The sequence below is a fragment of the Engystomops pustulosus genome, chromosome 10 (genome assembly GCF_040894005.1).
Source record: "Engystomops pustulosus chromosome 10, aEngPut4.maternal, whole genome shotgun sequence".
Taxonomy (NCBI): Eukaryota; Metazoa; Chordata; class Amphibia; order Anura; family Leptodactylidae; genus Engystomops; species Engystomops pustulosus.
Window position 1 is genome coordinate 76,441,778 of NC_092420.1, and position 23,386 is coordinate 76,465,163.

The 23,386-nt window shown below is 45.8% G+C and overlaps 1 protein-coding gene across 8 annotated transcripts in view; it reads right to left on the reverse strand.

Moving 5' to 3' along the window:
- Positions 1-9,678: 9,678 nt before the first annotated feature.
- RASAL2 (RAS protein activator like 2) overlaps positions 9,679-23,386 on the reverse strand; it is a 224,170-nt gene continuing 210,462 nt past the window's right edge. For 6 of the 8 annotated variants that reach the window (XM_072127143.1, XM_072127148.1, XM_072127147.1 and 3 more), the window contains 6 exons: positions 21,512-21,711; positions 19,665-20,526; positions 18,831-18,968; positions 17,585-17,787; positions 17,419-17,506; positions 9,679-12,187 (listed from right to left, as the gene is read on the reverse strand). In XM_072127143.1, coding sequence (XP_071983244.1) covers positions 12,023-12,187; positions 17,419-17,506; positions 17,585-17,787; positions 18,831-18,968; positions 19,665-20,526; positions 21,512-21,711 — 1,656 coding nt within the window. In that variant the 3' untranslated portion in view covers positions 9,679-12,022. Of the gene's footprint in view, positions 12,188-16,462; positions 16,491-17,418; positions 17,507-17,584; positions 17,788-18,830; positions 18,969-19,664; positions 20,527-21,511; positions 21,712-23,386 lie in introns of all 8 variants that reach the window. The other 2 variants (XM_072127145.1, XM_072127144.1) reach the window with 2 other exon arrangements.

Below are 23,386 nucleotides of genomic sequence, written 5' to 3' on the forward strand. Positions count from 1 at the left end.
GACACGGTGAGGTATTACTGGGGACCGTGTCATATGTTATACAGGAATGCACTAGGACACGGTGAGGTATTACTGGGGACCGTGTCATATGCTATACAGGAATGCACTAAGGCACGGTGAGGTATTACTGGGGACCGTGTCATATGCTATACAGGAATGCACTAGGACACGGTGAGGTATTACTGGGGACAGTGTCATATGCTATACAGGAATGCACTAGGACACGGTGAGGTATTACTGGGGACAGTGTCATATGCTATACAGGAATGCACTAGGACACGGTGAGGTATTACTGGGGACAGTGTCATATGCTATACAGGAATGCACTAGGACACGGTGAGGTATTACTGGGGACCGTGTCATATGCTATACAGGAATGCACTAGGACACGGTGAGGTATTACTGGGGACAGTGTCATATGCTATACAGGAATGCACTAGGACATGGTGAGGTATTACTGGGGACAGTGTCATATGCTATACAGGAATGCACTAAGGCACGGTGAGGTATTACTGGGGACAGTGTCATATGCTATACAGGAATGCACGAGGACACGGTGAGGTATTACTGGGGACCGTGTCATATGCTATACAGGAATGCACTAGGACACGGTGAGGTATTACTGGGGACCCCGTCATATGCTATACAGGAATGCACTAGGACACGGGGAGGTATTACTGGGGACCGTGTCATATGCTATACAGGAATGCACTAGGACACGGTGAGGTATTACTGGGGACCGTGTCATATGCTATACAGGAATGCACTAGGACACGGTGAGGTATTACTGGGGACAGTGTCATATGCTATACAGGAATGCACTAGGACACGGTGAGGTATTACTGGGGACAGTGTCATATGCTATACAGGAATGCACTAGGACACGGTGAGGTATTACTGGAGACAGTGTCATATGCTATACAGGAATGCACTAGGACACGGTGAGGTATTACTGGGGACAGTGTCATATGCTATACAGGAATGCACTAGGACACGGTGAGGTATTACTGGGGACCGTGTCATATGCTATACAGGAATGCACTAGGACACGGTGAGGTATTACTGGGGACAGTGTCATATGCTATACAGGAATGCACTAGGACACGGTGAGGTATTACTGGGGACAGTGTCATATGCTATACAGGAATGCACTAGGACACGGTGAGGTATTACTGGGGACCGTGTCATATGCTATACAGGAATGCACTAGGACACGGTGAGGTATTACTGGGGACAGTGTCATATGCTATACAGGAATGCACTAGGACACGGGGAGGTATTACTGGGGACAGTGTCATATGCTATACAGGAATGCACTAGGACACGGTGAGGTATTACTGGAGACAGTGTCATATGCTATACAGGAATGCACTAGGACACGGTGAGGTATTACTGGGGACAGTGTCATATGCTATACAGGAATGCACTAGGACACGGTGAGGTATTACTGGGGACAGTGTCATATGCTATACAGGAATGCACTAGGACACGGTGAGGTATTACTGGGGACAGTGTCATATGCTATACAGGAATGCACTAGGACACGGTGAGGTATTACTGGGGACAGTGTCATATGCTATACAGGAATGCACTAGGACACGGTGAGGTATTACTGGGGACAGTGTCATATGCTATACAGGAATGCACTAGGACACGGTGAGGTATTACTGGGGACAGTGTCATATGCTATACAGGAATGCACTAAGGCACGGTGAGGTATTACTGGGGACAGTGTCATATGCTATACAGGAATGCACTAGGACACGGTGAGGTATTACTGGGGACCGTGTCATATGCTATACAGGAATGCACTAAGACACGGTGAGGTATTACTGGGGACCGTGTCATATGTTATACAGGAATGCACTAGGACACGGTGAGGTATTACTGGGGACCGTGTCATATGCTATACAGGAATGCACTAGGACACGGTGAGGTATTACTGGGGACAGTGTCATATGCTATACAGGAATGCACTAGGACACGGTGAGGTATTACTGGGGACAGTGTCATATGCTATACAGGAATGCACTAGGACACGGTGAGGTATTACTGGGGACAGTGTCATATGCTATACAGGAATGCACTAGTACACGGTGAGGTATTACTGGGGACCGTGTCATATGCTATACAGGAATGCACTAGGACACGGTGAGGTATTACTGGGGACCGTGTCATATGCTATACAGGAATGCACTAGGACACGGTGAGGTATTACTGGGGACAGTGTCATATGCTATACAGGAATGCACTAGGACACGGTGAGGTATTACTGGGGACCGTGTCATATGCTATACAGGAATGCACTAGGACACGGTGAGGTATTACTGGGGACAGTGTCATATGCTATACAGGAATGCACTAGGACACGGTGAGGTATTACTGGGGACCGTGTCATATGCTATACAGGAATGCACTAGGACACGGTGAGGTATTACTGGGGACCGTGTCATATGCTATACAGGAATGCACTAGGACACGGTGAGGTATTACTGGGGACAGTGTCATATGCTATACAGGAATGCACTAGGACATGGTGAGGTATTACTGGGGACAGTGTCATATGCTATACAGGAATGCACTAGGACACGGTGAGGTATTACTGGGGACAGTGTCATATGCTATACAGGAATGCACTAGGACACGGTGAGGTATTACTGGGGACAGTGTCATATGCTATACAGGAATGCACTAGGACACGGTGAGGTATTACTGGGGACAGTGTCATATGCTATACAGGAATGCACTAGGACACGGTGAGGTATTACTGGGGACAGTGTCATATGCTATACAGGAATGCACTAAGGCACGGTGAGGTATTACTGGGGACAGTGTCATATGCTATACAGGAATGCACTAAGGCACGGTGAGGTATTACTGGGGACAGTGTCATATGCTATACAGGAATGCACGAGGACACGGTGAGGTATTACTGGGGACAGTGTCATATGCTATACAGGAATGCACTAGGACACGGTGAGGTATTACTGGGGACAGTGTCATATGCTATACAGGAATGCACTAGGACACGGGGAGGTATTACTGGGGACCGTGTCATATGCTATACAGGAATGCACTAGGACACGGTGAGGTATTACTGGGGACCGTGTCATATGCTATACAGGAATGCACTAGGACACGGTGAGGTATTACTGGGGACAGTGTCATATGCTATACAGGAATGCACTAGGACACGGTGAGGTATTACTGGGGACAGTGTCATATGCTATACAGGAATGCACTAGGACACGGTGAGGTATTACTGGAGACAGTGTCATATGCTATACAGGAATGCACTAGGACACGGTGAGGTATTACTGGGGACAGTGTCATATGCTATACAGGAATGCACTAGGACACGGTGAGGTATTACTGGGGACCGTGTCATATGCTATACAGGAATGCACTAGGACACGGTGAGGTATTACTGGGGACAGTGTCATATGCTATACAGGAATGCACTAGGACACGGTGAGGTATTACTGGGGACAGTGTCATATGCTATACAGGAATGCACTAGGACACGGTGAGGTATTACTGGGGACCGTGTCATATGCTATACAGGAATGCACTAGGACACGGTGAGGTATTACTGGGGACAGTGTCATATGCTATACAGGAATGCACTAGGACACGGGGAGGTATTACTGGGGACAGTGTCATATGCTATACAGGAATGCACTAGGACACGGTGAGGTATTACTGGGGACCGTGTCATATGCTATACAGGAATGCACTAGGACACGGTGAGGTATTACTGGGGACAGTGTCATATGCTATACAGGAATGCACTAGGACACGGTGAGGTATTACTGGGGACCGTGTCATATGCTATACAGGAATGCACTAGGACACGGTGAGGTATTACTGGGGACCGTGTCATATGCTATACAGGAATGCACTAGGACACGGTGAGGTATTACTGGGGACCGTGTCATATGCTATACAGGAATGCACTAGGACACGGTGAGGTATTACTGGGGACAGTGTCATATGCTATACAGGAATGCACTAAGGTACGGTGAGGTATTACTGGGGACAGTGTCATATGCTATACAGGAATGCACTAGGACACGGTGAGGTATTACTGGGGACAGTGTCATATGCTATACAGGAATGCACTAGGACACGGTGAGGTATTACTGGGGACCACGTCATATGCTATACAGGAATGCACTAGGACACGGTGAGGTATTACTGGGGACAGTGTCATATGCTATACAGGAATGCACTAGGACACGGTGAGGTATTACTGGGGACCCCGTCATATGCTATACAGGAATGCACTAGTACACGGTGAGGTATTACTGGGGACAGTGTCATATGCTATACAGGAATGCACTAGGACACGGTGAGGTATTACTGGGGACAGTGTCATATGCTATACAGGAATGCACTAGGACACGGTGAGGTATTACTGGGGACCGTGTCATATGCTATACAGGAATGCACTAGGACACGGTGAGGTATTACTGGGGACAGTGTCATATGCTATACAGGAATGCACTAGGACACGGTGAGGTATTACTGGGGACCGTGTCATATGCTATACAGGAATGCACTAGGACACGGTGAGGTATTACTGGAGACAGTGTCATATGCTATACAGGAATGCACTAGGACACGGTGAGGTATTACTGGGGACAGTGTCATATGCTATACAGGAATGCACTAGGACACGGTGAGGTATTACTGGGGACAGTGTCATATGCTATACAGGAATGCACTAGGACACGGGGAGGTATTACTGGGGACAGTGTCATATGCTATACAGGAATGCACGAGGACACGGTGAGGTATTACTGGGGACCGTGTCATATGCTATACAGGAATGCACTAGGACACGGTGAGGTATTACTGGGGACAGTGTCATATGCTATACAGGAATGCACTAGGACACGGTGAGGTATTACTGGGGACAGTGTCATATGCTATACAGGAATGCACTATGGCACGGTGAGGTATTACTGGGGACAGTGTCATATGCTATACAGGAATGCACTAGGACACGGTGAGGTATTACTGGGGACCGTGTCATATGCTATACAGGAATGCACTAGGACACGGTGAGGTATTACTGGGGACAGTGTCATATGCTATACAGGAATGCACTAGGACACGGTGAGGTATTACTGGGGACCGTGTCATATGCTATACAGGAATGCACTAGGACACGGTGAGGTATTACTGGGGACAGTGTCATATGCTATACAGGAATGCACTAGGACACGGGGAGGTATTACTGGGGACAGTGTCATATGCTATACAGGAATGCACTAGGACACGGTGAGGTATTACTGGGGACAGTGTCATATGCTATACAGGAATGCACTAGGACACGGTGAGGTATTACTGGGGACAGTGTCATATGCTATACAGGAATGCACTAGGACACGGTGAGGTATTACTGGGGACAGTGTCATATGCTATACAGGAATGCACTAGGACACGGGGAGGTATTAATGGGGACCGTGTCATATGCTATACAGGAATGCACTAGGACACGGTGAGGTATTACTGGAGACAGTGTCATATGCTATACAGGAATGCACTAGGACACGGTGAGGTATTACTGGGGACAGTGTCATATGCTATACAGGAATGCACTAGGACACGGTGAGGTATTACTGGGGACAGTGTCATATGCTATACAGGAATGCACTAGGACACGGTGAGGTATTACTGGGGACAGTGTCATATGCTATACAGGAATGCACTAGGACACGGTGAGGTATTACTGGGGACCACGTCATATGCTATACAGGAATGCACTAGGACACGGTGAGGTATTACTGGGGACAGTGTCATATGCTATACAGGAATGCACTAGGACACGGTGAGGTATTACTGGGGACAGTGTCATATGCTATACAGGAATGCACTATGGCACGGTGAGGTATTACTGGGGACAGTGTCATATGCTATACAGGAATGCACTAGGACACGGTGAGGTATTACTGGGGACAGTGTCATATGCTATACAGGAATGCACTAGGACACGGTGAGGTATTACTGGGGACAGTGTCATATGCTATACAGGAATGCACTAGGACACGGTGAGGTATTACTGGGGACAGTGTCATATGCTATACAGGAATGCACTAGGACACGGTGAGGTATTACTGGGGACAGTGTCATATGCTATACAGGAATGCACTAGGACACGGTGAGGTATTACTGGGGACAGTGTCATATGCTATACAGGAATGCACTAGGACACGGGGAGGTATTAATGGGGACCGTGTCATATGCTATACAGGAATGCACTAGGACACGGTGAGGTATTACTGGAGACAGTGTCATATGCTATACAGGAATGCACTAGGACACGGTGAGGTATTACTGGGGACAGTGTCATATGCTATACAGGAATGCACTAGGACATGGTGAGGTATTACTGGGGACAGTGTCATATGCTATACAGGAATGCACTAGGACACGGTGAGGTATTACTGGGGACAGTGTCATATGCTATACAGGAATGCACTAGGACACGGTGAGGTATTACTGGGGACCGTGTCAGACGAGACATATTGGAGGTCTGAACGAGCTCCTTTCTGATGTGTTTTTGCTGACTAGATGGTTGATGCGTATACTATTGTGATTCACTGTGAACTTATTTTATCAGTAATTATTAAAAGTTACGTTTTACTTATGGTACTAGTACATTCTGCTGGATTTCTTTCCGATTTTTGGATGTATTTTTCTTGACTTGAAAAGTGAGTTAGCCAACTAGGCAACCTTTTTCGGTCTTGTTTGGATTTAGAGCATGAGGTTCTAGAGCTAGATGTGATAGAAGTGTTAATCTGTAGAAATGGAAAATTCTGCTGTATAATAATCTCCTGTATGTTCCAGACTTGGGATGGCTCGTCTTTAAGGTGGATTTCATTGCTGTGGATGGTGTGGAGCTCCAGTCTACAACAGACTCACTGGTTACAATGGTAACGACCTTAAATTATTCCCTATCTTTTTTTAGTAAGTGTGATTGTAGGTACAATACAACCCCCCTGCTTACTGGGGACGATTTTATATACAGGCAGTTCCCCGGTTACAAACAAGATAGGGTCTGTAGGTTTGTTCTTAAGTTGAGCTTGTATATAAGTCGGAACTGTATATTTTATCATTGTAATCCCAGCCAGAACTTTTTTGGTCTCTGTGACAATTGGATTTAAAAAATGTTGGGTTGTCATAAGAACCAGGATTAACACTAAAGCTTCATTACAGACACCTGTGATAACTGTTACAGCTGATTATTGTAGCCTAGGACTAAAGCACAATAAATTACCAATATCCAGAGGTCCGTTTGTAACTATGGGTCGTATGTAAGTCGAGTGTTCTTAAGTAGGGGACCGCCTGTATATATGGACAGGGAAGAGCTTGTGGTAGCTGGATCCTGTTTTAGCCACTAGGATTTACCTAAGAAAATCTACCCAGACCCTCAACCTGCTGCAGGACTTAAATGAAATCCACCATCAAAATCCATCATGATGAACCAGGGACATTCACTCATAAATCAAAGCAACGTGACTGTGGTAATCTTCTTATATTTCTTATCTATGGACTTCTTCCATCTACAATCAACTTTTAGGATTATGCTAATGATTTTTCCAGAGCCGCTCCATGCTGCAGATTCATAGGCTGTTACACTGTCTCCCCCACTGCTCCTGCTCTGTACTCCCCCCTCTTTCCGCCTCACAATGTCACTGCAGTAGAGGGTGTTTCCGCACAGAGTTGGAGGAGGAAGTGTGAAGCTACAGCTCAGAGGAGCTCTGGTAACACCCTTAAGGCTCATTAGCATCATTTTAAAAGTTGATTTTAGACGTAAGATAACGTCTAAATGGATAACAAATATAAGAATACCACAGTCACAGTGCCTGGATCATAATGGTTTTCATTTAAGTCCTGCAGCAGGTTGAGGGTCCACATTTGGAATGAAATCCCTCCCATTGTTGGACTGGGATTAGCCCAATTTGCAGTTCTGGACAGAGTAAAGCAGCACTTACCCTATAGACACATATTGCTTTTACATAATATAATGGTTTAACTATAGTCAGGATAATGATGGTTAATGAACCTGTAATCACTAGCCTCCCCTCAGACCAGACCCCTTTATCACCGTAGACCACCAGGGAACATAAACTGAACTCTTTTACTATTTTAGACCAATTTAGAAAATTGTCGAAAATTGATAAGCAGGGACAAGGTTTGGGGTCCGGCCAGGGGCTTACTTTGTTGTTGTCATCCTGCAGATGAGGAGACTGCTGTCAGCAAAACTCCCCAAAGGAGAGTTCAGACTGGTGGTCCTGGGCAACTCTACAAAGTAACAAAGGAACCGGAGGAGCAAGAAGATGAAGAGTCATGTGCAGGATCTGCCGAAAATGGTTCATACCCCATACATTAAAGTGGAAGCAGAAGCTTTTTCACAAGAGATGATGCCGACTAGAGGATGTACACGGTACTGCAGCTCCGCCACATGCGCTTCCATGGGTTGCGCCACTTTCAGCCCTTAGTAATGGAGGGTCTAGTGGGCTCTTGCTCTTCCCAACCTCTTGCACCCTCCACCCTCTTTTCCCATAACTTTTCTTAAAAATGGAAAGAAAATCCCTGATCCCTGGTGCAAAACCCTCGATAAATTCCTCATCACAGACTTTGGATTAGACATCATTTGGATGATCCCATCTGTAAGACTTCTCATTCATGGGTCCAGATTTATCTAAGTGTTTGCACCAGTTTTCTCTCCGACTTTACACTAAAAAGAACGTGCAGACTGCGTGTACGTGTATTTATAAAGTGTCTGCGCCAGTTTTGTGTTGCGGCTGCTCTGTGTTCGTTGCTCAAAAAAATTCTACACCTAAAAGGCGTGTTCTGGGGCCGATTCGGACCGAGCGCAACATGTTGTTGCACTCTGTCGGGGCACTGCAGGGGACGGCAGTATTCAATAATCTGAAGTGATGAAGATACATAGTTGAAAGAAATCTACCATCTAAATCTATCATGATAAACCAGAAACACTGGTTCCCTCTAAAATCGACTTTTATAATTATGCTAATGAGTCTGAAAGGCTACTGGGGTTTTACCAGAACCCCTCCATGCTGCAGATTCACAGACTGTTACACTGTCCCACTCTGCATCACATGTCACTGCAGAAGAGGATGTTTCCACACACAATGGGAGGGGAAAGTGCTCCTGCACAGTGTAACAGCCTTTGAAGCTACTACACAGAGGGGCTCTGGTAACCTTTTAGAAGTAAGGAGGCCAATGTGCAAGAACAGAGGGGTGCAGAAGGGGGAGGGTGAAACAGTGTAACAGCTTGTGAGGCTACAGCAGATAGGGGCTCTGGCAATGCAGGGGAGGGTAGGGGATGGTGTGGAGGAGAGGAATAATACATGAGGAGACACAGGCACACACAGGCTGCAGCTGCCCCTCCCCCGGGACTCACCACATGCTACTGGCAGGGAGCCGGGTAAAGTGAATTCAACTTGTGTAAAGTAATTAATTTGCATATTATTTCATCCTGGTGGTAGATGTCCTTTACACAGTTACTTATTGCTCCCTGTAAATCGTATGAGCACCCTTAGGACCCCAATACAGTACAAAGAAGATAGAGAAATTTGGATGATCATTGTAGCTTCTCTCCAAGGCTCTGGTACTAACGTGAATCAAACACGACTCCCATCATTAAGTACATAACTTCATTTTATTGTAGATATCAACAATATTAAAATAGCTAATTTCCTTACTGGTTTCAAAAAACCACTTGGTAATCCACAAAATCCCTGGATGTTACAGAGGAGAAGCCGGGAAATAAGAAGGAGGGGGGATGAGAAATAAATAAATAATACACGCTCCTTCCTCGCACGCTCGGCCGCTCACACTGATTGGTTATTAGCCCTTTTTGGAAAGTTTAGTATCCAAAGTCAATCATGACACCAAAAGTATCCGTTAACTCACTCATTACCGGTCCTTGTCATCCCCCCAAATCTGTAACACGGTTGAAGACCTCATCATCACTTTAGTATAGATGGGGGCATGGGATACGGACATGACGGAGTGTTACCTACATCCGGACGTGTCCCAGGGGGTTTTACATGGTACCAGAAATGGGCACCGTGGCATCAGAGAGGTGGGGCACCGTAACAATACCCCATTTACTGAACTCTCCAGTTGGGAGTGATAGTTCTGGTGCCCGGCAGCGCTGCCCAGTGTCACTATTACTAATTAGTCCAATCTCACTATTTCATACATGACAAAACTCCGCAGTCATACGAGGTGACGTCACTAGTCCCAGATTCATACCACACCCCCCCCCATAACTAGGTGCAAAACATTCTGTAACAACCAGGGTCTTCACAGATTTACATTGTACAATATGGTTCACAAAATCAGCAATATGGACATTCAATCTGAACTCTCACTGATCAGAAGGGGGTGTATGTGTTTGGGTGTCCCCGGATGTAAAAAAAAAAAAAAAAAAAGGGGCTTAAAGGGAGGCTGTTACATTGAACCTGCAGCCTGATCTACAAGCAGTATGTTATAGAGCAAGGACTCCTGCTATGCTTAAGTACAGGGGACAGGTCCTACTCACTGACTATATGTGCATATGCAGAAAGTGGTTGATCATTGAGCAGGAGGGTCCAACAAGTTAATCTAAACCTCTTCCAACAAAACTATATATCCATCTGCTCATCTCCTCCTGCTCTATAACATGCTATTTGCAGATAGAACATTATGTACAATCTGCTCAGCTCCTCCTGATCTATAACAAGCTGCCTGCAGATAGGACACTATGAACAATCTGCGCAGCTCCTCCTGCTCTATAACATGCTACTTGCAGATAGGACACGATGTACAATCTGCTCAGCATCTCCTGCTCTATAACACATTCCTTGCAGAAAGGACACTATGTACAATCAATTCAGCTCCAACTGCTATATAACCTTCTGTTTTTAGCCAGGACACTATGTACAATCTGCTCAGCTCCTCTTGCTCTATGACATGCTGCCTGCAGATAGCACACTATGTACAATCTGCTCAGCTCCTCCTGCTCTATAACACATTCCTTGCAGAAAGGACACTATGTACAATTAATTCAGCTCCGTCTGCTATATAACATTCTGCTTTTAGTCAGGACACTATGTACAATCATGTATGCTCAGCTCCTCTTGCTCTATAAGATACCGCATGCAGACAGCACTTTAAAAGGCAATGGGTTCAATGACAGGAGGCTATAAAATGAAATGATTTCTATTACATCTCCCATACACGATGGAGAGATCTTCAGTGCTTCTTGTAGAACGTCCATATGTCAGTAGCCGTGTAAGATGCGCCAATCATAACGCGTTGCTCTATACACCTCGGGATAGTAGTAAAGCAGAATGGACAATGCGTGACGTGTGTGCGGCGCCAATGTCGTCAAAGGTGAAACTGTAGAATTTCATTTTACAACAAAAAAATATACATATATACAGATCTGTAAACTTCAAAATGTAAAAATAAACAAAAGCAAAAACTCTTAAAACTATTTTGGGGGAGTGTGGTCCAGCGGGGGGTGAAATGTCCTGACCTAGCGTTATGCAGCCATTAGTGTTGGGTGTTCTCCAGCGGAAGGCACTGTGCTGGCATCGCCATGCGCCAGAGACACGTCCGAATCTTTCTGGGGAGGGGTCCTACCCCACTGGTTTGGTACATAACGTGTGTGTGTGTGGGGTTGGGGTATTGGTGTGATATATACAGCTCCGTCTACTACACGGTCACCACTCTGCTCAATGGAAACATAAACACAAATAAAAATATGTCATTTTTTGTCATTTTTATACATATAAAAAGATCTTCTACATATTATTAATCTCCATTTGGTATGTTACATGTCGTATCTGTACAGAACACAATGCAGTCACTCTGTATATATACATGGCGCTATGGCGGGGGTCCGATCCGTAGGCGTCGCTCTGCCGTGGACTCTCGCTAGTCATTTGGTTTAGCAGCATTTGGAGAGATGGCACGGAGCTCCCAACAGGGGGCACTAGCAACTGCTGTTCTTGAACTCTCCGTTCTCGGTTATGGACAGTTTGGTGGGGTTGGTTGGAGAGATCCCGTTCCGCACTTGCGAGCTATAGCGCTCCTTTACTTGCGTTAGTGCGCTCATCAGGCGCGTGTTGGCCGCGTCCAGGGACATGATCCTCTTCTCCTGGAATAGAGCAGACGTATTATGAGAAGTTGCAGATTTAAAGGTTTTAAGACATTTGCACCGGGAGGATCCGACTACTTTCTTCTATGCAAAATGGAACACCAAGTGTAAAGTACTTTGTCATACTGACGGTTTCCATCGTCTATCAGAATAAGTGCGTCGCTCCCTATGTCCGGCCTCATTCCTATCCGTAGCGATAGCTCTCCCTGCTTCTTCACTGTCTCCGTATCCATCCAATCACCACCTACATATCGCCATGAACAGAGCAACCTAAACACATGTCCTCATAACTTATAGGATACTGAAATATTCCCGCCATCAGGATAGACAGCAGATAATTTAATCGTGTTGTCTTTTAGTAAATTAGACACCAATGCTTAATAAAAGGGATCACATATTGTGTGCGGTAACTTAAAATACTGACAAGTGCACTGACATTATACGCTGATCACTAGTGATTGACTAGTGTGATCTCCAGTGAGGGTCGAGAAAGCTAGTGTTTCATTTTGCTGCAGCACTCCCGCAGGACAAATGAGGTATTACATGCTGTCCATTGAAAATCAAAGAGTTACAGTTGTCATGCATGGACACGATGAGTCCTCCAGAGCAAGGGACAATATGCAAAGTTTTCCAGGATGGGATAAGGAGCGTCTTGTAAGGCAGCTCCCTTGACATCAAGCATGACCTACAAGAGGCCTTATGACATGATGCACGATTAAAACCAAACCAGTATATCTATTCCTCCAGAGCAGGAGCATTGTAGTCACTCTGCCTTATAGGATCCTGATACATTAACTTAGAATTTCCTATAAAGGATATTGTATTATAACTTTTATTGTGTCCGAAATATTTTGGATTGCTTCAGTGTATGAAGTTGGTGCTATATATGGGTTTCTAGTATTACTTAGACCTGGATAATATATAAAGAGAGGAACATTGAATGTTTCATTTTGCAGAGAAGAGAAGAGGACGTTTGCTGGACGCATTCATTGGGGGGGTCTACGAGGAGGACATAGAGCCTAACATAAGACAGTGTAACGGATGGCTGGTTTGGGCCGGTAGCGGAGGAGACACAGTAACACAGGAGTGAAGCAGCCAGAAGCTGGAACTGGAAGGTTGTTCTGAGCGCGGGTGATGGGGAGGAAGTGAAGGTCGGCTCAAAATAAATCATAAGAGAAAAAAAAAACGAGAAACAGAAGACCAAAAATGCACTGCTCCAACCCCATTCCAGCTCAAGGGGTGTAGGGCGAGGATACGGGGGATCTGAGGGCTCGGTAACATAACATCCTTACATTCTTTACCCAATCTATGGACTCCATCATTTTAAGGCTTTTATACAGGAGATATAGGGGGGTAATGTTAGAAGGTACCTCTCTATATAGGGTACAAGGTCCACGACTCCTCTCTATATAGTGCACATTACACTGGATGACCTGCTCCTTACTGACAGCTCCTAATATCACATCATTGACCCCATTATGTCTGCCATGTATGAGGGGAAGATCTTGGTGGCTTATAACATGTAGTAGGTAACGCTGAACCCTTGTGTGGCTGACAGACCCCCTTCTGTAGATGTTTAGGCCTTGTTTAGCCAAGTGTGCATGTGTTGTCAGCAGGAAAAGGGGATTAACCTGCTGCCGCACGCAGAATACGTCCATCCTTCCCTCTCTCTGCACCTCTGTTTGGGGATAGCCACCAGAAGATTGGGTGCTCCCACAGACGCCAATACTTATCTAAGGTGTATAGCAGGACTAGGTGGGATGCTAAAGTACTGATGAATGGCCCCCCGGTAATACTGCTGGTATTTCAGTATATATTAAAGGGGTTGTACATTTTAAGCACATTCCTGCAAATAGTTGATATTGTTTGAAAAGATATAACATTTTCCATTATATTAAATTTTCAGTATCAATTCTTTACAGTTTTCGAGATCTCTGCTTGCTGTCATGCAACAAGAAGCTTCATTGTTTACTTCTTGTGGATAAACACCAGTCCATTGTAACACACAGTATATTCAAAGGCTCTGCACCTGTGTGACATCACATGACCACGGATATAACTAGCCGTGCGCCTGTGTGACATCACATGACCAGGGATATAACGAGCCGTGCACCTGTGTGACATCACATGACCAGGGATATTACGAGCCGTGCAGCTGTGTGACATCACATGACCAGGGATTAACGAGCTGTGCACCTTTGTGTCATCACATGACCAAGGATATTACAAGCCGTGCACCTGTGTGACATCACATGACCAGGGATATTACGAGCCGTGCACCTGTGTGACATCACATGACCAGGGATATAACGAGCCGTACACCTGTGTGACATCACATGACCAGGGATATTACGAGCCGTGCACCTGTGTGACATCACATGACCAGGGATATTACGAGCCGTGCACCTGTGTGACATCACATGAGCAGGAATATAACGAGCCGTACACCTGTGTGACATCACATGAGCAGGAATATAACGAGCCGTACACCTGTGTGACATCACATGAGCAGGAATATAACGAGCCGTACACCTGTGTGACATCACATTACCAGGAATATAATGAGCCTTGCACCTGTGTGACATCACATGACCAGGGATATAACGAGCCGTGCACCTGTGTGACATCACATGACCAGGAATTTAACGAGCCGCGCACCTGTGTGACATCACGTGGCAATGGGCCAGGGTTTATCCTAAGGAAGTAAATGAAGCTTCTTTGTTGCATGACAGCAAGCAGAGATCTAAAAAACCGTGAAGAAGTGATACAGAAAGCATACTGGAAAATGTATTGTTTGCTGTAAAGTGGACAACCCCATTAAGTATATATCTTTGAGCAATGGGTGTTACTAGCCTAGAAAAATTAAGTATTCCCTTATGCACATAATGGGAAATAACTTTATGATCCAAGGGGGTTCCAGAGGCGGGATCCCACAGATCATGAGAAATGGGGAGAAATGAACAGATTGGGTTGCACATGCACCTCCTGCTTCATTTATCTCTATGGCACAGAAGGAGATAGCCGTGTGCAGTACTGCGATATCTCCGCCAGTTCCATTGACAGTGGATCCAACACATTTATTTGGGGTACAATGGACTCACATTTTTATGATCTGTGGGGGTCCTAAAACTGGGATACCCAGCAAGGTACCCCTTATCCTGTAAATAAGTGATAATTGTTGTGACTGAAGAGCCCCTTTAAAGTTTAAAGGACATCTACCAGCAGGATGAAGGATGGCAGACCAAGCACACGGACATGCTGGTGTGCGCCCCCTCTGGCAGGATACGCTCTTCTTTTAGCTTTTTTTTTTTAATTTTTTTTTTTTAAGGCTTATTAAAATTATTCAAATAAGCCTGAGGGGCTCCATATATGTTAATGAAGCATAATTTTAGAGCCTTTTTTTTCTTCTTCAAAACAAGGGCATGAGAAGCTAAAAGAAGAGCGGCTCCTGCTAGAGGGTGCGCACACCAGTATGTCAGTGTGCTTGGTTTACAATCCTTTATCCTGGTGTTAAAACCGTTACCTTTCCTGACTTGTCTGATTTTGTCCAAAAATTGCATTCCCCATTAAATAATAATGGGTCATGTTGTGCTATTTCTACTGAATATATAAGAATATATTGACAACAGGGCATTACCACTGGCCTTGAGAAAGGGGCGTGGTCCTGACAGTCTTAGACTGGCTGCACTGATTGGATAGTGTTGGATCGTATAGGTGAAACACGCCCTGGGGTCACGCCCAGTTGTCAATGTACAGGGGAATGCTATAATGTTCTGTTCTATAAAAAACTATAAATTCATGAAGAATTGAAATATTTTGCAGACATGTCAGAAGGAAAGGCGACATATCCATGGTGAAACTATCAAATGATAAGACAATTCAGGACCTCATACTAAATCAATAAAGTGGATGTAAATTATCCCACCCCATAACTACTACCACAATACAAAGAGCCGCTCTGATGTCTATCAATGACTCTCTAAGCTACTGTATATACTGTATATGCAGGGCACGTGTATGTCACTAGCCATAAATGTAATACAGAATCGGATGGTTATGGCGCCTGCACTACTAATATGACTGCAGATGGGAATGATCCGTGATATGAGAGTGATACTTATTGTACACATTTCTGAGGTTGTGTATCTCAGGGTTACCCTAACCCTAATCCCCAGTGTGACCCCTGAATAGACGCGGAGCTGGAATGTGTAGGAGGTCAGGCACGGGCCATGTTTGGGGACACTGCTTAGCTATATGCGCACGGGTTTTACTTGCCTGTTTGCGTTACACTCCCATTAATGACCTGTAATTTAACACAGTTGTGATGAGACTGACATGAGAGAGAAAGTCGGTGGTTAGCGTTATTCAGGGAGGAGGGAGACTGAAGGCTGTGGAGACGCCATGTAAGGACACAGGACAGATGATGTGCGGCTCACAGAGGACACGGACATCTACACAGCGACTCGAGCGGCGCTACGAGTATGCCCTACACGGGAGGACTCCGCAGCGCACAGCCCGCCATTCACACAGGGGGTTAATAATCCTCATCTCACCAACAATGCTGCCAGAAATCATCTGCTGACCTAAAAATTGAAGGTATCGTAATACAAAAGGAGGATTAGGTGAACTCTGGCTTTCCAGCTGTTGGCGGATTAAGACATCTAAGCGGCCATGCTGGTTACCTAACCGGCCACATGTCTATCCTCAGATCTATCTCCTTCCTTTATACCTCCCAGTCACTGGGAAAAGCTCCATTGTCCTAAATCTTAGAAAACTGCATAAAAAAGGTAAAAACCTTAGGCAGAATAAATCCTACAGGTTATAATGGTGGTAGTGGGAGAAGGCTTCAAGGGGAAAGAGTCATAGAAGGAGCCAGAGCAGGAAGCTACCGCAAAGACCGGGCTGAAAGAGGCCGAGTATTACACGACCACCTGTTCCTAAATGGTCCCCATGCAGTACCACATTTAGTCTCCAGGTGGCGCCTATATGGCAATATCGAGGAGGAGCTATTTTACAATTGTAAAATTTGGAAAAACATCATGTAAATATTAATCCAATTTTCACTTTAAGAACCACCGAAATACTATATCCTTCTAAACAAACTAGGAATGTAAAGTGACAGCCAACAAAGGCAAGTAAAGCGTGTAAGCTGCGTGTTTATCTCCTGTCCTTTCCATACAAGTGAGATCAGAGTCCGTGCATTATGGCGCTCGGCGGGGGTAAGCTCCTACCTGCGCATCAATGATCTTCTGCTTTGCATCGATGACAGCCTGCATCTCTGCATGGTCTTTCTTCAGTTCCTCTTCTACAGCGATCAGCCTGGAAGGAAAGGACACGAGTGACGTCAGCCGCGTCCTATATAGCCGGATAGTGAGGGGAGCAGTGTCCGGGCCTCACCTGCTGATGACACTTTTCATTTGGCTGTCCTTCTCCTCCTGCTGCCGCCGCAGTCGCTCCTCGCTGTCCTCTAGTCTGGATTTATATTCCATTAACAGCTTCTGCATCTGCTGCTCCTGCACCAGGAGCCGCCGCTCGTATTCCTCCAGGCGACGGCTCGAAACCTTCAGCTTCTCCTTTAGCTTGGCGATCTCCTGCTCATACTGGGAACAAAAGGACGACGTGTTAATGGAAGTGCAACAATCCATCTTACTGCTACAGACTTCGACTACGTGACTTCTATAAATAGTAGCGCCAATGTTATTCCCCTTCATATTGTGGAGCGGTTTTATGCTGCGACTACAAGTCATGTTCCTACTACACAGCAGATGTATCTGAGCTCCTATGTATTAAATGGGTCGTCCGGTCGCAACAAGTTCTGCAAGTATCCTGTGGATAGGGGATAACTTGCTGAATAGAGCGGCAGGTCGGACATGTCTGCTGCTGCCACTGCATCCCTTGTCTATGCCCAGTACTGCATTCAGCCATCGCCATAGAGATGAAAATGATTTGCAATTTGTGGGGGTTCCGTCTCTGGGATTTTTGTGGGTAAGGGGAAAACTTGAATCTTCAGGGTGCGGTCACAAGTCAGTGTTCAGTAACCAAAACCCAGTGTCCATAGAAACACATATGTGATCGGGCCGAGGCCTGCCCCTGTGTTTGTAAATGAAGCACTAGTGGTACGTGTGACCTGCACAACCCCTGTAATTTTAACATAAGCACATTAATAATGCCCAGGGTATCTGGGAATGGACATGGGGTTTTATAGACTTTTGGGTTCATTGGATGACCCTACCAGGATAGCAGCAGCAGGAAGATAAAAAACATATAAACTACCAACTTTGGCTGCGTTCACACGTTACATTTTCAGCTGAGGACATTTGCCAAATTGCATTGTAAACGCAAATGTTAAGAGCAATGTAATTGGGCAAATCTCCTCTCCTTTATTGCGTTATGTAAACTCCACATGTGAACGCAGCCTTGGGGTGAAATCACACGGTCAATTTTTCAGATGCAGTTTTTGATGCAAACAGCTTCTTCTTTCTCCCCAACATAAGTCATTGAGGGGAATTATATATGTATTCACTATGCCGAGACTTACTAATGCCCTGTTGAACCCATCTTGTATCTATGGCAGAAGGGTTCACACTAGTAAATAGCAGACGGGTAGGTCCCACCTGGTGTATCCACTTCTCTATGTCCTCACCTTCTCGGCAGGTTTCGGTTCATCCTTATTTTGGTCGGCAGCCTCTTCCTCCTCGTCTTCATACTGCCCATTATTCAGCACCCAGGCCGCCGTCCTCTCCACTGGGGACATTGTGGCGGAGTCCACAGGTGACTGTACCTGAAACACAAAGGAAATCTGTAAGGAAACAAACATCATCCGATTGTATTGCAGATCCTAAATATTTCATTTATCCATGTGAACTAATCTGAAACACTAGAAAATAAAAAAAAAAAATTTTTAATTGTAAATGGAGAAAACAAAAACTTTTAATATCGGCATAGTTTATGGAAACACTGTACCCTGAACAGACACAAGGGGGCAGCATGGTGCCAGCAGATGCTATGACGTCCTTGTATACCTGCTCCCTGCACTGCTTGTAAAGAGGTTCTGCAGCAGTGTGATTTTATATGACTCCTGTAAATGTTAGATATTTCCATAAACCTCCATCCTGGGGTACTACAGACCTCATACTTCCCTCTTCTGCCCGGAACTCATGTAACTTCCCAGTTATATCAATTACTTTATCTAGAAATCTCACATTTCTTGCACCAGCTTCTCACATTTTTACCTGGACAATCTCTCTGAAGCGATTGTTGAAGTCAAAAAGCCAATACGAATCCTGTATGTATGTGTAATACTTAGTCTCACCTGTGGGGGTGCTGTACTGATAGTGAACACTTTGCCAGATCTCCCCGCTGATCACTGGGTGGTCCCAATGCTTAATTTTTAGAAGACTCCTCTAATTAGTAGGGCACAGAGAGATGTGCTGGCATGTAGAGTGTACAGTAAAGTGGTAGGTGCCCGCTGCCTTACCTGCTGTGTCTGCTGCCGGTGAATGGCTCGTAGTTTGGGCACAGGACTCTCTCGGGAAGATGTGGACTGTTGTCTGGAGCGGTTCCCGTTCTGCACAGGCTCAGCGAGGAGCGTGGCAGAGATGCCAGACATGCTGCCGGTGCTACGTATGGAGGCGCTGTGCGGCAAGGACTGCGGCGCCTTGGCCCGGGCACCCAGAGCCGCCTGGTCAGTCTTTCGGATCTGGGCTTGGCCTGTGCTGTTCTGTCGTGGCAGTGCTATGGGAATAGGTCTCTCCGGCATGGTGTGCCGCCGGCTGTAGTCCTCGCTCTGGGTGCTCCTCTTGGTGAAGTCTTCCATACTGCTATTGCTCGGTCCGCTGAGGATGAATTCCTCGCTGTTACTCTGGCTCCGAGAACTGGCAGTGCTCAGGTTTTCCAGACTAGAGTCCACAGACGCCTTGGGCAGGGTCGCTGGTGGGTTGTTGAGGTGGTACACTGGGTTTTGGAAAGACAGGGGCTGCAAGCTGCTTTGCTGACTCAAGGCCGGGTGTAGGGGTCTCCGGACCTGCGGGGCGCTCTGGGGTGTACTCTGGTTGTCCCGTAACTGCTTGATGGTGGCGACGTGTGCAATAGACAGCTGACTGCCTGTCAGGCGTAACGGGGGCTCCTGTACAACGGCGGAGCGCTCGCTGTGACCCACCGTGGAGTCCTGAAGGTCCATCAAGGACACGCTCCGGCCATTGGGGAGAACGTTATCTCTGTCGTCTTTGTCGGAATAAGACATGCTCTGCGTTGATGCTTGCTGGACGAGAAGCAACGTTTTCCCCCTGAAGTAGTTATCTGCACTTTCTATGGTTGGAGACTTCAGCTTCAGAAGGTCACTGAGCAAAAATAATTTCTGGTTAGGCATAAATCACTGCAAATGACTAATTTAGAAATCATATGTGAGACCTGTCCTCCATAGCTACTGTAACCATTCCCAATGTACAACCATATGTCAAAGGGAGTAGGTCACCAGCTTTTACCCCACTAAACTATTACTCCCCTCAGGTACAGTATGAAATGTCCTTTCTCTTAAGTGAAATCTCAAATGTATACCTGTAGAAACAAAAATGGGGAAAAGAGTCATATTTTGCCTGAGAGAAGTCAAGATTGGAGGCTTCAGATGATGTGTCACTTAGGATGCCCCTATTTTTAGTTCAATAGCGAAGATTTTGGTGTCATATTAAAGACAAAAATCTCATCTCGCAGATCGCATCAGGTGTCTGGTTCTGTGAGCTACAGAAGCAGAAATACAGGCAGATAAAGACATAGTTAGAGATAAAGATCCAGTTCTTGCCTCTTTATGAAACTGCCGGTATCTCAGGTTCTGAGATTCTTATCTATATTATACAAAAAGGTTTGTTTATAGGTACTATAGAAGCGAAGATAGCGGTGTCTGAATTGACACTCCCCCTGAAGCCACTTAAAGTGACTCAACTCAGTCAAAATATGACTGTTTAATTGGTAAACAGGTGGGATTTCACATATAAGAGGGAATTCCAGCCTCTAAACTTCACTCATCTCGGCCAAATATGACTCTTCTCAGTTCATTTGCATATGGCTTTTGAAAGGATTATTTTTTCTAAAGGTAAACTGGTAAATTTCCACATAAAAGTTGACATTCTACAAAGGACACTACATTCCCTAGCAGAGGGGGCTGGTAGTGTAATAGGGTAATCTGCTGACAGGTTCCCTTTTGTAAGTAATAAATGTTGTCACATCGAAATTACGCATATTAAAGACCCCAATGATGATGGGGGGCGCCATATTAGTTATGGATGTGGCCACACACATTATACTGAATACGGTGTATATGCCCCTCACCTGTCTGCAGGATCCTCAAATATCTTCTGAAGTCCTGAGGAAAGGCTGCCGCTTACATTCGGGCTGGAGCTGTGCTCACTGAATCGTCGTAGCTGTTGCTGGATGGGTGTGGGGTTGGTCAGTGATTTGGTGATGTCCGCCAGGATGCGCGGCAGTGGTCCCAGCCTCTCTACGGTGGCCTGTAGGAAGGAATTTTCACCCTGATTGGACAATATGCGTGGCAACATCCGCCATTGTGAGAGGGAAGGCCAGGAGGGGATCGGAGGGCGGGTAGTTTTTTGTTTTGTTTGTTCATATGGGTGTGTGAGCGCATGGCACGAGCCAAATTATCAACCACGGTGTGACGGATGGAGGAGGCGGGGTGCAGCCAGGCATCGGGGGAGGAAAAGGGCAAGGGAGAAAAGGAAATAGAGAAGAAATTAGGACTGCTCAAATCCAGAAGGAAAATTAATTAATTCATGCTTAACATAACTAAAGACTACCGCCATTCCAACTCAAAACAGACATGCAAAGCCAACGTACTACAAAAACGTGAGGAGAGACGTGGTGGGGGGGACGGAGGGGCATCCAGGAGTTACAGGGGCCTGGGGGTTAGACAGTGGAGCATGCGTCCATTCTAGTAGTAGGAAAGAGGGGAGAGCGGGGACAGTGTTATCTGGGGAACGACTTCTCTAGTGTCGTGGTCAGGACGTGGAGATCCTGTATGTGGGGGGCACAGATCAATCAGTGAGATATGAGGGGGGTCTTAGACAACACAACACAGCTAGCGACATTACTGCAGAATACATAGTAACCTCTTTGGAAGAAAAGATAAAACCATCATCATCACTTTCGGACTGCTCATTCCTTCTCTTATTCTATACCATGGGGTGGCAAGCACCACCAATCTGGTATATGCCCTGAGGTGGGCACATGTAAAATTGAAGCTAACCCCCCCCCCACCCCACAGAACCTGCTTGCTCTTCCCAGGCCTGTAAAGTCACACCTGTCAGTAAAATAGTCCTTTGCAACCAAGTCCCATTTCCGTGAATGAGGATGAGTTGCAATACCAAGCACAGCCACAATGCAATGTACAGCGCTGTATTTTGTAGACAGCGAAGAAGCCACCGTGCTACTTTTATGAACGCTGCAGACTCCATCATCAGGGGATGACCCTTCGCTCTAAAATACTATGCTAAGGGCAGATGATACCATCAAAATCCATCATGATAAACCAGGGACGCTCACTCATAGATCCGGGCACCGTGACTGTGGTAATCTTTTTTTGTTATCCATGGCCTCCTTTCTAAAATCAACTTACAAAATTAAGCTAAATGAGTGATAAGGGCTATCGGGGGAACATTGCCAGAGCCCCTCTGTGGTGTATCTTAACATGCTTTTACACTGTCCCCCTCGGTCTGTTTGTTGGGAAGTTTCAGAACACAGTGGGGGGAAGGAAGGGTTCCTACACAGTGTAACAGTCTGTGAATCTGCAGCAAGGAGGGGCTCTAGTTACGTCCCCGATAACCCTTTGGCTCATTAGCAGAAGCTTAAAAGTTAATTTTAGAAGGAAAGAGACCGTGGATAACAAATATAAGAAGGTTACCACAGTCACGATCTGGATTTTTGAGTAAGTGTCCCGGGTTTAACATGATGGATTTGGATGGTAGATTTCTTTTAAAGTCTGATTGCTGGGGGCTCCATTGATCATGTTCTGCCTATGTCCTAGTGGAGTGGGTGGTCACGTATACATGCAGCCGCTCTATTCAATGTCCATAGGAGCCAAATACAATTCTTGGCTACCATCATCAGTCCCAAAAACTGTGTGTAGAGTGGAAAAGCACCCACACATCACATGCATCACATAGCATGTCAATTAGTCATAAAGGTCCATTA